Source organism: Mastigoproctus giganteus, chromosome 5 (assembly GCF_048544385.1).
Source record: "Mastigoproctus giganteus isolate SK-2022 chromosome 5, ASM4854438v1, whole genome shotgun sequence".
Taxonomy (NCBI): domain Eukaryota; kingdom Metazoa; phylum Arthropoda; class Arachnida; order Uropygi; family Thelyphonidae; genus Mastigoproctus; species Mastigoproctus giganteus.
The window spans coordinates 170467304-170484499 of record NC_143579.1 but is presented as its reverse complement, the minus strand read 5'-3'; the positions used below and the strand labels follow the sequence as shown (position 1 = coordinate 170484499).

Here is a 17196-nt window from a genome sequence, read left to right as displayed (position 1 = left end):
TCAATGGTAATAATCTCAAATGCAATAAAATGAAAAAATTTTCAATTTTAAGGTATTCGTACATGTTTTTGCCAGTTTCAATGTTGTGGTGAACTAAATGCACTGCTAAATAATTGAATCATTTTAACCAAGAATAATGTAAAACTTTCTCTGTAATAATGTGTAAGATATGAAGAAAACACAATTACAAAAAAAAAAAAAAAAAACCTTATATAAACCACTTTTTACCAAGCTTTCAATATAATACATGCCATACTAATTATTAGAGGAACATTTATATGGTAAAAGTTTTTTCATTCTAAAAGGAAATTCTCTACAAGTTTAATAAACTCATCTGCATAACGTAGATGAAGGTTATGCTTTCCCTCAGGCATTCTATGTAATCTGTAAAATACAAAAAAATATTGGTATGCATAATAAATGCAGGATATACAATGTTTTATAAAAATTATGAAGAGGTGCCACTTCACAAATAGTGAAATATTCATCTTATTGAAAATCTACTATTAGTTTATATATATAATTAAAGTTATAATCAGTATAATTAAAGTGGATCATTTTGGGGGCCTGTAAGACAGAAAGGAGATAAACAGATGGCATTCATATTTCAAATAATGATATTCTGACCATAGATTATTTATCAGAAAGACTTTCATCCTGGAGTTCATGGTATATACCCAGTTATTTTGAGGGAGGGAGGGAGGTGGCAAGAGAACACACTAAACCATTAAGGTTAATTTTGGGCATCTCTCGACCCAGGAGCAATTCTCTTGGATTGGAGAAGTGCCCGTGTATCACCAGTACATAAATGAAGTTCTATGAATGAAGTGGTAACTATCAGCCAGTCAGTCTGACTTCAGTAGTAGGGAAAATCGTAAAATCAATGAACAAGAGTGCAGTATAGGATCAACTGGATAGAAACAGAATTCAGAAGGAAACAGCATGGTTTGGTAACTGGAAAATTATGTTTAACCAACCTGGTAAGCTATTTCGATAGTCACTCACGAGCAGGATGTAGGAAATAATTGGATTTGAGCAAAACATTTAACTCAATACCATATGAGAGGTTACTATGTACATGTGTTGGAATCAAGGAAAAATAATTATATGGATCACAGAGTGGCTGCAGGATGGAAGGCAGGGGATTGATTAATGGTTACTCTTCAGATTGGGCCAACATAAGAAGTGCAGTCCCCAAGGATTGGTATGGGACCATTGTTCTTTTTGATTTTGCTAAATAAATGAGCATGATATCAAAATTTACAGATGATGTCAAAATTGTTAGAACAGTTAATAAACAATGCTTCTTTGGGAGGTGCACTATAGCCCTAGAAGCATCATCATCATCAGCCATTTTCAATCCACTGCAGGATGAAGGCCTCTCCAGAAACTTTCCAGTTCCTTCTGTTTTGTGCAATGATCATCCATTTACTACCCACAAACTGATGAATTTCATCTGTCCATCTCTGTTGTTGTCTTCCAGGTTTTCTTCTAGCTCCTCTTGGGTACCATTCTGTTATTTTCTTAGTCCATCTGTCATCATGCCTTCAAGCTATGTGTCCTGCCCAAGACCATTTTAATTCTTTAGTTTTGATAAGAATGCCCTTTACTTGAGTTTGCTGCCTAATCCATGTGTTTATCTTCTTATCTAACAGTCTGATTCCCAATATAATTTGTTCCATTCTTTGCTGTGTAGTTCTCAGCTTCTCTTCCATTCTTTTGGTGAGTGCCCAAGTTTCACTTCCATAAGTCATGGTGGGGAGTATACATTGGTTCATTATTTTACGTTTCAGACAAATTGGGATATTGCTCCTCAGTATGTGACTATATTTCCTGAATGCTATCCATCCAAAACCTATTCTTCTCTTGACTTCCAGCCATTTATCATAATTACAGCTAATTACTTGTCCCAGATAAGTATATGACTCCACCTTTTCAATTTCTGCTCCTTCAATGATTATATCCCTTTCTGTGGCATATTTGTTCATCATTACTTTTGTTTTAGCCATATTCATCTTTAGTCCAAAATCCTTAATAACTCTGCATAACTGATTAAGATTTTCCTCTAATTCTTTGGGATCGTGGCTTATGATCACAATGTCATCTGCAAATCGTAAATGGTTTAGGTACTCTCCGTTCACATTGACTCCTTTCTGCGACCAGTCTAATCTTCTGAAAGCTTCCTCAAGGGCAGCAGTAAACAGCTTCGGAGATATTGTGTCTCTTTGTCGATCTTTCTCGATTTGAAATTTGCTACTGTCTTTCTCTGGATCTGGATCCATTTTCACAACAGAGCTTATAATTTCTCACACTGATGGCATCAATTGCTCCCCAACTGTGTGTAGATATCCTGCTTTTATAATTAACAGTGATATATTATAAGAGGCTTCTAGTCCTCCTTCAGCATTTCTAGAAACTGAAGGTTTTAAAAATGATTTTAAACCTTATTTTATTGTAGAATGTAGATGATTTTAAACTTCAATTCATTGCAGAATGTTTTATTATTTATCTTTAATATGTTTGAAATATTCAAAATCCTTATCATTTGCACCAGAATTTATCCTTTCTAAGTGGTCTTCCATCTTTAATGGTTTCAGAGCACCAATACCACCAAAGTGGTATTGGTGCTCTTATTTTGTCTCATATAAGAGGCAAAGTGGTACTGGTTCTTTGCCAGGTGAAGAAATAAATCCTAATGTTAAACAATTTTGTAAATATAGAAGGCACTTCTTTTTTGGGAGCAGCATTATATAAGGATCTTCCCAAAAACTACATGTTCACAAAATTGTAATGTTATTATTTTAAATAACTTATAACAGTGTTTAAATTTGTAACATGCCTATACACTGTTCAGATGGTAACACTGAGTTTAACTGTAATAGGTCTGTCAGTCGACTGACTGTTGGAAACTGTTATTCGTTGTTACTAGCAACACAACATACTATCACGAAAAATGGCTGTTTGCTGGATTATAATTTCTAGTAAATATTCTGCCACCTAGCAATAAAATTATTCACGTACCAAATTGCTGAAACCAAAAATTATTAAGGCCAATATTAATAATTATATTTTTAAACCATATATTATTATTAAATTATTATATAATTTGCCATCAAACCCTCTTTCAAGACAATTGACCCCCAGGGGGTTAATATTGACCTGGTTGGGAATCTGTTATACAGCATCAGCAAAAATAAACACTCACCACATCATCTGTCCATCTTCTCTAATAGCTTATCCAGTTCTTCTTTGAATTTATTCAAACTACTCAATTATACAACATTAGATGGAAGTTTGTTCCAACAATCAACTGCCCCCTGGCTCAAAGCAAACTTCTCTAGTAAATTTTTCCTGCAATCATCCTTCCTCCATTTGAATTTATGTCTGCTTATATGTAGTCTGACTAAGAGTGAGGATTTCATCAACACTGAGCTTACTCAAACTATTCAAAAACTTAACACCTCAATCAGATCTCCTTGCAGGTGCCTAGTCCTAAGCATTGCAATTTTAGAACAGAAGCCTTTTCTAGTAAGAGCACCCTTTTATTTATATCACTAACCTCACTGCTGTTCTCTGCACTTGCACCAACAATTCCACATCATTCCTAAATTGAGGCTTCCAGACTTGTATACAACACTGAAGATGTGGGCTAACTGTTGCCTTATGTAATGGGATAATCACCTCCTTATCCCTGCTGGCAAAATTCCTGTGTACCATTGACAAAACCCCATGAGCTGTCCTGGCAAGCTGTCTACACTGCACAGAAAACTTTATATCTAACTGCACAATTATCCCCAGAACTTTTTCATTCTCCAATACCCCAAGTGTGGTACTACACAGTTGGTATGTTAATCTGGAATTACCGTTACCCACATACAGTAGCTTTTATTTGCCAAAGTTAAACTTCAATCACACATCTCAATCCCATCTGCCTAATTTTTATAGATTGTTTGTAGTAGTATACTCTGATTACTGTCATTAACTACCCTGCCAACCTTTGTATCATCTGCAAACAGATTTTAAGACTGATTGGCCTTCATCAACATCATTAACAAATATAGCTTGATTGATTGATTGATTGATTTGGTATTTAATGGTGCATTGGCAGCTAAGGCCATAATGTGGCAAGTCAAATTTAAAGGGATACTAAACATTTTGGTTGCCTAGGCTACCACTTCAAGCAATTAACCATTATGTAAAAAAGATATAAAGTAAAGTAAAAACATATCAAATAAAAAACTTAGATCTTCATATATAAATTAATAGAATGCAAAAAGTTAAAAATGTCAGACATGTCTCTGTCACCTATAATCTCACTGAGTGTAAATGGTACAGTCGGATTATTAAAAGCAGTAAAACACAAGCGTCGTGCTTCTATAAAAACATGGTATTCTATAAAAAGATGACGGATGGTTAAAATAGCATTACACATCTCACACATAGGTGGGTCATCCACCCTCAGCAAATAGGAATGTGTTAGATGACTATGACCTATGCGGAGCCAAGCAAGAACAACTTCCTCTCTTCGAACCCTGCGTAGACTGAACTGCCATTGCGTGATTACAGGCTTAATGTGATGTAGTTTATTTAAAGCCTGTCTGTGCCAAGAATCTTGCCATTGGGAATGTAATCTAGAGCATATTATTTGCCTGTAGTCTGTATAGGGGACAAATCAGCCATTTCCTTGATTATTCAGGAAAATGGCTGATTTGGCAGCAGTATCAGCTAATTCATTTCCCTGGATCCCAATGTGGCTTGGGATCCAGCAAAAGCGAATATCAAATTCTAATTCCACGAGAGAAAAAAGAATCTGCGGGATCCGGGACAGGATTGGATGACGGTTATACCTCACCGATACTAGAGCCTGTAACATGCTCAATGAATCACAATAAATCATATACCTTTGGTAGTCGCTATTTTTAATGTGATCTAGGGCTGTTTCTATTGCACGCAACTCTGCAATATAAATGCTAGTTTCTTGTGGGATCTTATTGGATAATGTTTTGTGAGGAAACACAACAGCAGATCCCACATAACATTCTGACTTCGAGCCATCTGTATGGACTGGCAGAAAGTCAGAATACTGCAATCTATGTGATGCAAAGAGTTTATGGTAGATAGATGGCAGTGTAGTAGCCTTCTCCCAGATCTTAAGAGAGAAGTCACAAGTTGGAAAATAGGCATGCCAGGGTGGAAGGAATTGCCTTGGTGACTGGGCAACATTGTCTACCATCATGTCTAGTTCATTCAACAGCCCTTGAATCCGAATACCAAAAGGTTTATTGGCAGTCCGACGGGGGTTGTAGAGGTTTTCCCAGCGTGGCTCAAAAACAGATGCCCACGTGGGATGATTGGGCAGGGATTTCAATTTGAAGGCATACTGTAAGGACAACTGCTTATGTCGAAGAGCTAAAGTTGGTTCATTTGCTTCAACGTAAAGGCTTTGGACAGGAGATGTGCGAAATACTCCAGTGGCTGTCCGTATGGCCTGATGGTGGATTGGATCTAACCACCGAAGTACACTATCTCTAGCAGAACCATAAACCTGAGACCCATAATCAAGTTTGGAACGGACAAGTGCTCGGTAAAGACGAAGAAGGGTAGTACAATCTGTGCCCCACGAAGTTGACGAAAGGGCACGAAGGATGTTAAGCCCTTTAAACACATCTTGTCCTAAGCTGATGAATATGCTGTAAAAATGTCAGCTTCTTGTCAAAAATAAGTCCAAGGAATTTGAATTCTGCTACAACTGGGATGTTGTTTTGCCCAAGCCTTAATTCTGGGTCAGAATGGAGATTGCGTATGTGACAGAAGTGTACACAAACAGTCTTCTGTGATGAAAATGTGAACCCATTAGTCAAAGACCAAGCTGTAAGATGATCAATTGTTTTCTGCAGTTGCCTTTCAATGACCCTCATATTGCATGAATGACACAATATAGTAAAATCATCAACATAGAGGGCATTTTTCACCGTGGGTGGAAGTCGTTCTGTGATAGCGTTTATTTTGATTGCAAAAAAGCATGACACTTAGAACGGATCCTTGTGGGACTCCCTCTTCCTGAGAGAACACTCGTGAGAGGGTGGATCCTAAACAGACTTGAAATTGGCGATTCGAAAGAAAGTTTTTAATAAAAACAGGAAGGTTACCTTTAAGACCAAAGTTATAGAGGTCTTGCAATATTCCAAATTGCCAGGCTGTGTTGTACGCTTTTTCAATATCAAAGAAAACTGCTACCAGATGCTTGGATTTAATAAAATCATCACGAATGCATTTCCAATCAGATTAAATGATCCAGAGTGGATCTATTTCTTCGGAAGCTGCACTGAATCCTGGAAAGCTGACCATTTATTTCCAAATACCATACAAGGTGTGCATTAACATTCTTTCCAGGACTTTGCACAAACAGCTTGTCAAAGCAATAGGACAATAGTTACTTGGATTTCTAGGATCCTTTCCTGGTTTTAGGAAAGCAAGAACGATAGCCTTTCGCCAGGAATCTGGAAATTGTTTGTTAATAAAAATTCTGTTAAACAAAATTAAAAGGTGATCCTTAGATTGTGGTGAGAGGTGTTTTAACATTTCGTAGTGAATGTCATCAGGCCCCCACAGCACTTTCATGCGTGAGAAAGAGTGCTGCATTTAACTCTTCCTGTGAAAAGGGCTTGTTATATGGTTCAAGCCCTTTTGAATAGAAGTTTAGTGGGTTTTTCTCACTTTTCTTTTTCAGGGCGAAAAACTCTGCGGGAAAAGATGTTATTGCAGAGATTTTTGCAAATGTTTCCCCTAGAGTATTTGCAACTGCAGTTCGATCTGCAATTGGACATCCATTGTGCTTGAGGATCACTGAAGGGTATGGTGGATATTTTCCCTTCATTTTCTGGATCTTATGCCAGACTACTTTTGAGCTAGCAGCCTGAGTTATGGACGATGTAAAATGAATCTAAGATTTCCTTTGGCTCTGACATCATACATAATGCACTTTTGCACGTGCACGTTTAAATGATATTAAATTTTCAGTCGTGGGATATCGGCAGAATATCTCCCAGGCTTTGTTTTGTGCTTTTTTTGCTGCTGTGCATTCTGAATTCCACCAAGGTTTGGGAAATAGTGGGATCCAGCTGGATGATTTTGGGATTGCCATTGCAGCTGCTTGGACGATCGTTTCTATGACATACATGACTGCATCATTGATTGGCTCCTGACTGACTGTAGCGATGTCAAGATTTGCCAGATGTTGAAAGGCATTCCAGTCAGCCTGATCAATCTTCCACTGTGGAAAACTAAATGGCAGACATGGTCTACCACTAGTTAGGGTGTTTATCACGGGGAAGTGATCGCTTTCATATGGGTTTTCTTCTACCTCCCAAATAAGTGAAGGAAGGAGAGAAGGCGAGCAGATAAAAAGATTAATGGCAGAGAATGTATGGGTAGGCATGTGGAAGAAGGTGTTTGTTCCCACATTTAGGAGAGAGAGGTCATTGTCATTGAGGGATATGCTCTATGACTCTTCCCTTTCCACTGATGTTAGCAACTACCCCACAGAGCGTTATGTCCATTGAAATCCCCAAGAATTAAACAAGGGGAAGGCAACTGCATGATAAGATCATCAAGGTCTTTCTGGGGGATGTCAATCCCAGGTGGCAAATAAACAGAGCAGACAGTCAATAAGAACCCCACTGTAAGGCAAATTGCTACAGCCTCAATGCTAGTTGTAAGCTGCAAAGGCTGAAATTGGATCTGGTTGCCGACGAGGATTGCGACTCCTCCATGAGCAGGACCATCCACAATTCTATCCTTACGAATGATGGTAATGTTATGCATGGTGGGGTCATCATTTGCCTTTAAATAAGTCTCCTGTATGCAAAAGCAAGCAGGTTTGTGCTTTTGCAGGAGCGCCTTGATGTCATCAATATTTTGCTGGAATCCACAGCAATTCCACTGTAGTAATTTAGTCATTATTTGGGCTTGGTGGGTCCATCAGGCGGCTTCCGAGGTATTGAGGGCTGAATTTTGTCAGTCTTGGATTTATCTTTCCTGGGGAAGTATGGATGCTGTCCTGTGTCCATTTCTTCCTCTGCAAAGAGTTCCAAGACTGACTCATTATGTACCTCCTTGGTTTCGACATCCATTATTTCTTGCCCTGAAGTGGGCAGTTCAGTTTTCTGTGATGTTAATTAAGTGCTCACTGTTGCTAATGCTAGAGCACTGGGAAGTACTGATATTGGAGTGACAGCTGACTGTGATTTTTGGGTGGGCTTTATTGAATTCAATAAATAGTGGGCAATGGGAGTGAAAGAGTTCCTTGGAGGAATAGTCATATCAGTTTGGGTCCCAATTGTACTCTTACCAGAAACTTTCTGGGCATATGAAGGCTTCCTGCTATTTATTGGTTGTATGCGTTTTCTGGCCTCTGGGTAGGAGATGTTCAGCTCCATTTTTAATTTTTGAATGTCCTTTTCGTCCTTCCACCGATGGCATGCTCGAGAGTATTCAGGGTGCTCTCCTTGGCAGTTAGTACAATTAGTAGTAGTAGTGGCATGTGATGCAAGAAAGCAAATGTATGAGCTTATGCAGCATCAGCCAAAAAAAAAAATTCACACCATTCCCTCCAAATGCCTGTCCAGTTTCTCCTTAAATTTATTTAACCTGTCAACTTCCACAACGACAGATGGAAGTTTGTTCCTACCAGCAATTAATCACCCGCTGGCTAAAGGCAAATTTCCGCACATCTATTCTACATCCGTCTTTTCTTAATTTGAATTTGTGCCCCCTTAGGTTCGAAACCTGAACAAGTGGAAGGATCCCATCAGAATTCAGCGTGCTCAACCCATTCAAGGCTTTATACACCTCAATCAGATCACCGCGCAGGTGCCTAGTCTCCAGCCACAGCAATTTGCAGAACTTAAGCCTCTCTTGATAAGAGGATCCCTTCGTTCCCCTCACCAATCTTGTTGCCCTTCTCTGTACACGCTCAAGTAAATCTATATCCTTCCTAAAATGTGGCCTCCAGCCCTGTACGCAGTACTCAAAGCGTAGCCTGACTATTGCCTTATACAGAGGGACAATCACCTCCTTTTCCCTGCTAGCAAAATTCCTATATATCATTGACAAAACCCCATGACCTGCCCTGGCAGCCTGTCTGCATTGCTCAGAAAACTTCATATATGATTGCACAATTATTCCCAGGTCTTTTTCATTTTCTACCACCTTAAGTGTAGCACCACACAGTTGGTACGTTTCTCTGGGGTTACTTCTACCCATATGCAGTACTTTGCATTTGTCAAGGTTAAACTTCAGTTGCCACTTCTTAGCCCATCTGCCCAAATTATCTAGACCCTGTTGCAGTAGCACACTGCCATTACTGTTATTAACAACCCTGCCAACCTTTGTATCATCTGCAAACTTCGACATTAAGCCTGATATACCTTCATCAATATCATTGATAAATATACAAAACAGCAGTGGACCTAACACCGAACCCTGTGGGACTCCACTAATAACATTAGTCCACGAAGAGCAGCACCCATTGATTACCACCCTCTGTCTTCTCCCACTTAACCATCCTTTTATCCATTGTAGCAACTTACCCTTAATACCATTCTGCTCAAATCTGTACAATAGTCTTCCATATGCAACAGTGTCAAAAGATTTCCTGAAATCCAAATATATGATATCAAAATTATTTTTTGCATCCAGTTCCTTTGTAACCACATCATAATATCCTATCAAATTTGTCAGACAAGACTTTCCCTTAACAAACCCATGCTGTGTCTGAATTATTGCTGCAGTCTTGTCTAGATGATCCTGCAATGCATCTTTAACCAGTGACTCCATTATTTTACAAGGAACAGAAGTTAAACTAACTGGTCTGTAATTACTCGTGTCACCCTTCAATCCCCCTTTGTGAATTGGGGATACATTTGCACATCTCCAGTCCGTGGGAACCTCCCCTGAGTCCAAGGATGCTCTCATAATTATGGCTAAGGGTTTGCTTAGGTGCTTTGCCGCCTCCTTTAATATAACTGGATAGATCCCATCCACCCCAGGTGCTTTTCTTATGTTTAACTTCAACAATTTCTCCTACACTTTGCTGTCAGTTATTACAAAATCATTAAATATCCTGCTACAATTTGATAACCTTCTGCCATTTTCAAACCTTAATAATTCCTCATGTGTGAATGTAGATGCAAAATACTCATTCAGTTTGTTTGCTATCTGAGCAGGATCATCAACAGTCGAACCATCGATGTCAAGTGGACCAATCAGATTCACCCCTTCCTTTTAGAGTTTATATAAGTAAAGAAATCCTTGCTGTTTTTCTTAGCATTTTTTGCCAAGGATTTCTCGTAATCTGCCTTTGCCTGCCTAACCTCCTTTGTGACCTGATTACAGACTAGCTTATATCTGCCATAGGCTTCTGTGTGGATTGATAATTTATATGCATCCCATGCATTTTTCTTCTCTGTTACGAGTCTCATTAGTTCATTAGATAACCATTTAGGCCTAAACCTTGAACAATATTTTTTAATAAGTATGAAACTTTTAGTAGCATCCACGATTAATTCCTTGAATGCTTCCCACTTAGAATTTACTGTTCGTAACATCGTCAGTTGATCCCACTTTACAGAATTTAAAAACTGTCGGAGACCACTGTACTCACCTTTACGGAAGCAAAAACCCTTTCCTTTACCCCTGATGGTAATTAAAACTTTAAGTAAATCCCACATCAGTACACTGTGATCACTGCCACCTATTGGTTCCTTTATCTGAAAATTCTTAATACACGAATTATCACTGCTGATAACCAGATCAAGAGTATTACTTTTTCTGGTTGCCTCTCGAACATGCTGCTGCAGAAAACAATCATCCAATAAATCCACAAAAGTCTGACTAGTGTGTGAGTGACCAACCCATAAGTTCCAGTCAATATCTGGGAAGTTAAAATCCCCCATTATAAGACATTCCGATTTACTAGCCCACTCTATTTCTCTGTACAACTGTTCATTGTACTCATTCAAGTCATTTGGCCTATAACACACTCCTACTCTTATTTTTGCTTTTGCAGTGCTTATGTCACACCAAACTGACTCAACAGTGCACTGTTCATCTATATCAACTGGATGCACTTCTTTTGATTTTATGTTTTTCTTAATTAACAGCATAACACCTCCCTGTCTATCCTTTCTGTACACATTGTACTCCCCAAATTCCAGTTCAGCATTCCTTATATCTGTGTGACACCACGTCTCTGCTATCCCAACAATATCCGCCTTTGATGTCTTGACTAACACTTCAAATTCATCAAATTTATTTACAATACTTCTAGCATTGGTATACATGCAAGCATACATGCTCCTACTCCTATTCCTAGTTACCCTAACACATCCCATATACCCACCTATTTCAGGATGACTGCCATCCGTCCCTGAAATCCCCAACACCCCACGCTCCAGGTCGCTACTTATTCTAATTGAAGTTGTGTAAGAATCACCTTCACCTCTGCCTACGGCTACTGTTAAACTATTAGTCCTTGTATCCCCCCAAGCTATCAGTTTTCCGACCCACCTAACACTGCCTCGATAGCATCAGCAAATATTCTTGCAACCTTTCTATTTAAGTGTATCCCATCCCTATCGAAGCAGTCTCTCCTGTTAACAAATACAGTCCAGGCTGAAAAAAATTCTACCCCTTGAGCCTTGCACATTCTTTCCAGGGCCGAACTGATCGACAAGGCTCTCATCATATACTCCCTTCTATCGTGTCTGGGCAGAATTGCAGACACTTTCAAATTCAACCCTAATTCTCGGCTTTTGTTCAATAGTGACCTGTACTTGTTAAGTAATTCTGTTGGTCTCCTACTCCTAATATCATTGTGCCAATGTGTACAACTATATCACCTTTTGTGCCCTTAAAAGATGATATCCGCTCTACAACATCATCAACCTTTGTCCCTAGCAGACATATTCTGGTCCATTAGGCTTAGGAGCTAGACATTCCTTGCTCTTGTGATCTTTAGCACCACATCAAGCACAGGCAGGGTTACCACCACAAGCCGTTTGTGAGTGGCTGTACTTTTGACATTTAAAACACCTCAGTGGGTTTGGAACGTAAATCCTCACTGGGCAGTTTAAGTACCCTGCCTTGATGGAACTTGGAGGCTGTGGGGTATTAAATGTTAGGATGAGAACTTGGGTAGGGACGAGATTCCCATCTTTTCGCATTGAAATTCACTTGACAGCTGTCACTCCTTGTTCTTTTAATTCAGAGCAGATCTCTTCTTCAGAAACGTGAAGAAGATCCCACTCTGATATGACACCTCATGACGAGTTCAGAGTTTTGTGATTGGTTACAATGATGGGTATTCCCCCTATAGATGTGCATTTGTAATCTGTATTTTGTAGCCTTTTGTATGTGTTCGCTATATTTTGTAGCCATTTGAATTTGTATTTATGTTATTTATATGTGAACCCCTGGCGCTCGTCGCCGTGATGGGATATTGTGCTGTAATTCTACTTCACAATAAAGATTTATTTATTTATTTATTTTTTTTTTTTTTCAGGATGCTTTGTATTTGATGCTTCAACTAGAATATCTCCAGAACGCAGCTGTTTTACGGATTTAGGTGAACCTGCCATCCCTTTTAATCCTTTCTGGATAAAGAAAGGTGACATTTTCCCAATTGACTGCTCTCTGGTGGAATGGAGAATGAGGAAAAGAAGTGTCACAGATGGTGTTTTCTCCTCAGTTCTGGCTCTTTTAACAGAATTGGTGTCATCATCATCGATGATCGATTAGGTAGGTACGCCCCAGAAGAAGGATTTAAATTACTCATAGGAGTAAGATAAAAATTTCCGATGCCCTGAGTACTTCACCCACCATGGAGCCCTATGAGGGGATGCCCACTCGTGAACTAGCAGGTACTGCATACACGAATGGGACGCCAAGTTTGCTTAGGAGTACCATACTCACGTTTCCAATAAGCCTTGTTCCCATCCCAGGACCAAAGGTAGTTGACCCTAGCAGTAAGAACCACCTGCCGAATGATCCCAGTCGGGCCGGGCTGGGACCACCCGTCATCGAAGCAGGGGCCGAAGTTCTGAGTTTCCACGGGTCGCTGTACACATCTGCACACGCCGGATTCCAACGATGTAACCCTGGAACCAAGATATGAGCATTAGATCCCAGTGATGCTTATCTGGAAGACCAGTAGCATCACTGGGAGGTCCCCTCACCATGTACAAGTGCCCACATCGAGGGGACAAATATAGCAAACAACAGTGGGGACAGCACTGAACCGTGGTGTATTCCACTAATAACATTTTTTCAAGAAGAGCAGTGTCTATTGATAACAACTCTGTCTTTTCCCACTGAAACATCTCTTTATCCGTAGCAGTAACTTACCTCTGATGCCACACTACTCCTATTTATATATCAGTCTTTCATGTGTAACAGTATCAAAAGTTTTTCTGAAATCTAAGTATATGTCAAAATAATTTTTTGCATCTAGTTACTTTGTTACTGCATCATAGAATCCAATCAGATTGGTCAAATTTACAGGGATTACCTCTTTACAAACCCATGTTACATCTGCAGTATAACTGCATTTCTGTCTATATGGCCCTGCATTACTTCTTTAACCAACAACTCTATTATTTGAATTTGTTGCCTCCTTTAATATAATTGGATAGATGCCATCCATCTCAGGTTCTTTTTTAACATTTAGCTTCAATGATTTCTCTTCCACTTGCCTCTCAATAATCACAAAATCATTTAGCTCTCTGTTACAATTTGATAACTTCTGGAATCCCTATTGCGAAATCATTTCTCGTGTGTCAATGTAGAGATGCAAAATGTCTATTCAGTTTATCTGCAACTTGATTAGGATGTTGTTGTTGTTGTTTAGTTTTTAGGAGCATTAGCAACTAAGGCCATATTGTTCTGGGATATGCGGTGGTCATTCCCTGACCTTTCCGCATCCTCCGTATTTGGTGGTGATGATGGGCTCGAATCCCGGTCTAATCAAGAAGCGTGTGCTACGCACTGCTGCTTCTTCCCACCTGGCTATGGAGGCGCCTTTATTAGGATGATCAACAGTTGAACCATTCATATCTGATGGACAACTGTAATTCATCCCATTTGTTCTAGTGTTTACATAAGTAAAGAAGTTTTTGTTCATTTTCTTTACATTCTTTGCAGAGATTTCTTGCAATCTGCCTTAGCTTGACTTTCCTCTTTTGTGACTTTATTTCAGACATTTATATCCACTATACACTTCTGTATCAGCAGATAATTTATATGCACCAAATGTGTTCTTCTCCTGTGCCAAAAGTCTCATAAGTTCATCTGACATCCACTTAGGTCTAATCCCTGAACATTATCCCTTAGTTGATATAAAAAGGCTAGTAGATTCTATAATTACTTCTCTGAATGCTTCCCAGGTGCTTCTGTAGCCAGGTGGGAAGGAGCAGCAGTGCGTAGCACATGCTTCTTGATTAGACCGAGGTTCGAGCCCGTCACCACCAAATACAGAGGATGCGGAAAGGTCAGGGAATGACCACCACATATCCCAGAGCAATATGGCCTTAGTTGCTAATGCTCCTAAAAACCAAATAACAAACAAAGAAGCTGAATGCTTCCCATTATACAGAATTTAAAAATTATCTTAGACCACTGTAGTTGCATTTATGAAATGTAAAGTCTCCCATAATGGGTATTATGCACCAGTATACACTCAAGCCTGGTTTGTGATGAGCTTATTCGCTAGTACTATCTCTAATATTATAGAAAGTGTTGCTTATTAAATATATTTTGCATCCTTACCAAGCTATGAAGGAGAATGTATAATGTTTTTCCCTTATTGATTTCATTTACTTAAATTTGTTGCTTGTTTCTCGGTTTGTTTCAAGCTGATGTCGCAGTCCATTTTCACATTCATACTTTACTAATCATAATTTAAGGCTGCAATAATTTTAGTTAATAAAATGTCTTTATTAAAAATAAAGTTATATAAATAATTAAATTTAAAAACTGCATGTTTGCATTAAAGCATTTTTTTCTGATTAATTATTCTAAGCTAAGAAATTCACAGTCAGTTCTCAAATTACGATGGTCTGACTTTTGTTCTATTCACATGATGTTTTCTAATTATGGAATGCATCCTGTATTTATGATGCCTGTCCGGCCAAGTGGACATATAATATGGTTTCTTGTCTTGGTTTAATTAATTTTTTATTATTTATTCACTTATTTTTAGACACTCCAATTACAACTTAGTCTATGTTGTAACCAGAGTATCTAAAAACTGCCTATTGTTTCCATTATTTTTTAAAAATATATCAGCCCTTAAAAATGGCTGTTAATAAAACTGAAAATTCTATGTTTTGGCTGAGCATGGAGCTGGGTGGAGTACATCCCTTACACCTGCTCTGGTTAGTTGTTTGTTATTTGGTTTTTAGGAGCATTAGCAACTAAGGCCATATTGCTCCGAGATATGTGGTGGTCATTCCCTGACCTTTCCGCATCCTCCGTATTTGGTGGTGACGGGCTCGAACCCCGGTCTAATCAAGAAGCGTGTGCTACTCACTGCTGCTGCTCCTTCCCACCTGGCTACGGAGACGCCCCTGCTCTGGTTAGTCTACATATAACACAGAAAAGATCATATCTGCATCTTAATAATGAGGTAAAGCAGTGAAAGAAGTTTATTACAGAACAGACTAAAATCAAACATATAAAAAATTAAAAGAACATGTAAGGCTTACCTAGCATTCTTTATCTGCTCAAATAGATAGACAGGGTGTATGTAGTCCAGCATTGCATCTTTGTTTCCATGGATAATCAAGGTTGAACAAGTAATTTTTTTCAGTTCATCACGACAAAGATTGCCACCACTGCTATATATAAACTGAATACAATCAATGTAGTTCTTCCAGAGTTCTTGAAAGTGATCAGCACCATATAACGCTATCATAGGAGCCCTCATTCTCTCACTCCAAGAGTCAATATTCCTGGTTGCTAAAAGATAAATGGAATAATCAATTCTACATTGAACCATTTCTTAAAAGTTACGGCATCTTAAGCACCACTATGAAAGAAAATAAAATCTATAAGCTGTTTGGGCAAAATAATGCAAAAATAATTTTGCATTATTTTTGGATTAAGGGCATTACTTTGAAGGTATGTAATGAACAAAGTTTTACTGCATCACTTCCTTTTTCTCATTTGAAGTTCTTTATCAGCCAGTATATAATGTATAATTCAAGGCTAGGATATGAATTCTTCACAAACTGTGAAAAATCCACTGAAACGCTGTATGTCCATGTACAGTATTCATTACCGTTACATTTACAAAATGACTATGCATTTTGTTTTATTCTAGGGTTAAGGTGTAAGAGCAGTAATAATGAAGGAACTGGATACACTCTTCACGCCATGCCTTTTATTACAAACAAAAGGAGTGGTGCATATGATAAAGGATGGAAAAAGTCCATGCACACCACAATAAACATTTATGGTGAACACTTAACATCATACAGCAGGTAGAAGCATGTATACAAATCCTGACTTGGATTTATCATAGCATATCTCTATTGATGGTTAAGACTGTTGCAAGTAATCTTGTGACGAGTTCCTCCAAATTATTATGGGGTGCTGAAACACACATCAGTGGTTTGAATGTCTACAGAGGAAAAACCCAAAGGATTAACAACAGGAGATCTTGACAACCAGGTTCAGCACTGCCATGCCCTATATATCTTTCTGGGAATGTATTCAGCAACTGGTGTACCTCTGAAACAAAATATGCCAGGATACATCATTTGATAACCATTTAGGCCTAAATGGTTATCAAATGAACTAATGAGACTCGTAACAGAGAAGAAAAATGCATGGGATGCATATAAATTATCAAGCGACTCAGAAGCCTATGGCAGATATAAGCTAGTCTGTAATCAGGTCACAAAGGAGGGTAGGCAGGTGAAGGCGGATTATGAGAAATCTTTGACAAAAGATGCTAAGAAAAACAGCAAGGATTTCTTTACTTATATAAACTCTAAAAGGAAGGGGAAGAATCTGATTGGTCCACTTGATATCGATGGTTCGACCGTTGATGATCCTGCTCAGATAGCAAACAAACTGAATGAGTATTTTGCATCTACATTCACACATGAGGAGTTTTAAGGTTTGAAAATGGCAGAA

General features: G+C 38.6%; 1 protein-coding gene across 1 annotated transcript in view; it reads right to left on the bottom strand.

Annotated features, from left to right (window-relative positions):
* Positions 1-278: 278 nt before the first annotated feature.
* Positions 279-17196, bottom strand: part of LOC150085838 (serine hydrolase BPHL) — a 177274-nt gene continuing 160356 nt past the window's right edge. Inside the window, exons 5-6 of the mRNA XM_090373514.1 lie at positions 15762-16014; positions 279-384 (exon numbers count right to left, since the gene is read on the bottom strand). Of these exons, the coding sequence (XP_090229640.1) occupies positions 294-384; positions 15762-16014 (344 nt within the window). The 3' untranslated portion in view covers positions 279-293. The remainder of the gene's footprint in view (positions 385-15761; positions 16015-17196) is intronic.